Here is a 2,803-nt window from a genome sequence, read left to right on the forward strand (position 1 = left end):
AGTAGTGCAAAATCAGCTGACGTGGGAAGAAAAGAGGCCCACACACTTGCTCAAAGGCCTCAAAAAGTTTTTATAGATCACAACGTATCGACCAGAGGTCTTAGGTGATACATTTGGAACAAATGGGGGGGGGGGGGGGGGACACACTATATATATATATATATATATATACATATACATATACACATACACACACACCTCAACACTAATAAGCTGATTGGGAATTCTGATGGCAGGTGTGGTCAAATATTCAAAATGTCTCAAGGCGAAACACATCTATAGTGATCACCTTTCAAATACATACAAAGGCAAAATACCTCAAATATTTTTGTTAAAACAATTTAAAGACGACGTATTATAAACCTTTTCCAGCTTTACAAACAGTCCCCTGTGGTGTAAATGAATCATCTGTGCTGTGGTGAAAATGTAACATGAATCAAGCACCAGAGGAGGTTTGTGACCATGTATAAACCAGCTCTCTCAGAACGCTCCGTTTTGGTGTGTGTGTCTCTTTCAATGTAATGAGCCTGACAGAGGCTGGACAGAGGGAATGAGACAGACTGACTGGACATCAGAGGACACTTTTATTAACTTCAGCTGGCTGCATATTTTCCATTACCAGCAATAAACAAGAAAATTTGGCATGCAGGGAAGTGTTTACATTTTTTTAGTAGCTGCCCAATTGCTGTCCAGCTGTCCAAATACCAAGTTCATAAATGAACTCTTCGATGATACAGCTTCCGCAAGAGGACATCTGAGATGACTAATCTAAGTGTATCACATTTATTGGCCCCTCAATCAGATATGGCGTTGAATTGTTCATTTTATTGGATGCCTATTCCTCAAGAGCCTGTGAACTTCTGTGAGTAATGGTTTGCGTTATATGGGACACTAGAAAGCCTTACTCTTAAGCATTCCTCCAATATTAACAAGTTGCTGTTACAAATTTTTTCTGTGATTTTCCAAATGATAAGTCCATGAGCGACACACGTGACAGACCTGTGAGCTCCCGTGTCTGTCAGTTGAAGAAAATCAACACTGTGTAAATTCCCGATAACACTCCGAGTTTGCGCAACATGCCTCAGCGCGGGGAATGAGTCACTTCCAGGAGCGGGCTATAAAGGAGAGACTCTTTCCCTTCTAGCGCTAGATTCAAACAGCAGAGCGAGAAGGCAGCTGAAGCAAGAAGAGGAAACACTGAGGACAGAGTGAAGTGAGCCAAAAAGGAAAAGAAAGCAGAAAAAAAAAAAACTTCTACTCTACTTTACAACAGGCTTCATCAGAGAGCTTTATTATCCTTCAGTTTGAAGTGTTGCACACGTTGTAAAAGGCAAAAATGATTAGCAACAAAGTCGTCTTCACCTCCATTGTGGTGCTCCTGGCACTTTTGACCATCAGTGAAGGTAAGGTTTTTGATTTTTCTAGAGTTGAATCTAAAGTTTTGTGTTTTTTTAATTTTGCATTTGGACTCTCACTGCTGTGCACATTCTCAAGTCTTTGTTTCCTCAATGCTTTAAGAGTTATCTGTACACACTGTTGCACTTTGTAACCACATGTGTCTCCCGTCGCCCAATCAGGAATGAGTCTGAGAAGCCTTGGAATGGAGCTGCACTGCCGCTGCATCATGACCGAGAGCAAACCCATCGGCCGCCACATTGAGAAGGTGGAGCTGATTCCTGCCAACTCCCACTGCGAGGAGACAGAGATCATGTAAGACCCTTATTTCCAAAGTCTGCATCCCATCCAGATTGTGATATCGTCTCTTGTCGAGTTTTTTTTTTGCTTACTGAATGCTTGTGCTAACTGAATCTGGTTTTTCTTTGGTGTTTGCAGTGCCACTCTGAAAAAAACAGGCCAGCAGGTTTGCCTGGACCCTAACGCTCCCTGGGTGAAAAGAGTGATTAACATAATGATGTCCAGGTATGTCAAAGTCATACAGCATACGATAGTTTACGGGATATTTAATTAAATTATCTGGATATTTTCACCAAAACTGTTCATCAACTAATTATTCTTTTTCTGTTTCTTTTTTCTCCGCAGTCGAAAACGCTGAGCACTGTTCATGACTCTTTACTAGTTCCTGAACAAACGAAAACATACCAAAAAGTATTTATTTTATTTATTGGAGCCGAGGATTTCATCATCTTATTTTATACCGAAAGGCTGCTTAACGTCCTGATTGACTGTTGAAAAATGAGAAATATTTATGAAGAAGCATATGTTTGTTTGAATGTCACTGGTGAGCTACTGCTCTCTTGTCTTTAATGTGTGTAAATTAATATTTATTGATATATTTATGATATGCTGGTGTATTGGATTCACTTGTTTGCTTTCAACTTGATGTGAATAAATAAGTTAAATCAAAGCTGGGCTTCCTCTGTTTCTTTGATCTAAAATGCGGAAGAGTCTAAGGTAGACCAAGAGTTTTGCTGGAGGATTTGTATATATATATCCTGTCTGGCCTGGGAATGCCTTGGAATCCCCAAAGGAGACGCTGGGAAATGTTGCTGGGGAGAAGGAAGTCTGGGTTGACTTACTGCGCGTCGTTTAAATTAATTCATTAGACCAGGATTGGTCTAATGAGACATCTGTAGACATCTTACAACTTAAAACCAAATAACACTCATTAACATGAAGAACATTCAATATACAGCTTTCATCCTAACTTATAACATAAGAATACCACAGCGACCTGATCTGAGAGGAAGAAAATGAATGGAAGGATGACGGGAGGAATGGACGGTGAAAATATTGCAAGCATGAAGAAGTGAAAGAAACCTGTTGTTGAAGGCTTAACTTAAAG

At 40.0% G+C, this 2,803-nt stretch overlaps 1 protein-coding gene across 1 annotated transcript; it reads left to right on the top strand.

Annotated features, from left to right (window-relative positions):
* The first annotated feature begins 1,138 nt into the window (after positions 1-1,138).
* On the top strand, positions 1,139-2,365 carry LOC109989974 (interleukin-8). The gene is made up of 4 exons (XM_020641904.3): positions 1,139-1,403; positions 1,578-1,710; positions 1,834-1,920; positions 2,041-2,365. Exons 1-4 carry the CDS (start codon positions 1,337-1,339, stop codon positions 2,051-2,053), a joined length of 300 nt encoding a protein of 99 aa, XP_020497560.1. The 5' UTR covers positions 1,139-1,336; the 3' UTR covers positions 2,054-2,365.
* Positions 2,366-2,803: the final 438 nt, after the last annotated feature.

The sequence above is a fragment of the Labrus bergylta genome, chromosome 1, assembly GCF_963930695.1.
Source record: "Labrus bergylta chromosome 1, fLabBer1.1, whole genome shotgun sequence".
Classification (NCBI taxonomy): Eukaryota; Metazoa; Chordata; class Actinopteri; order Labriformes; family Labridae; genus Labrus; species Labrus bergylta.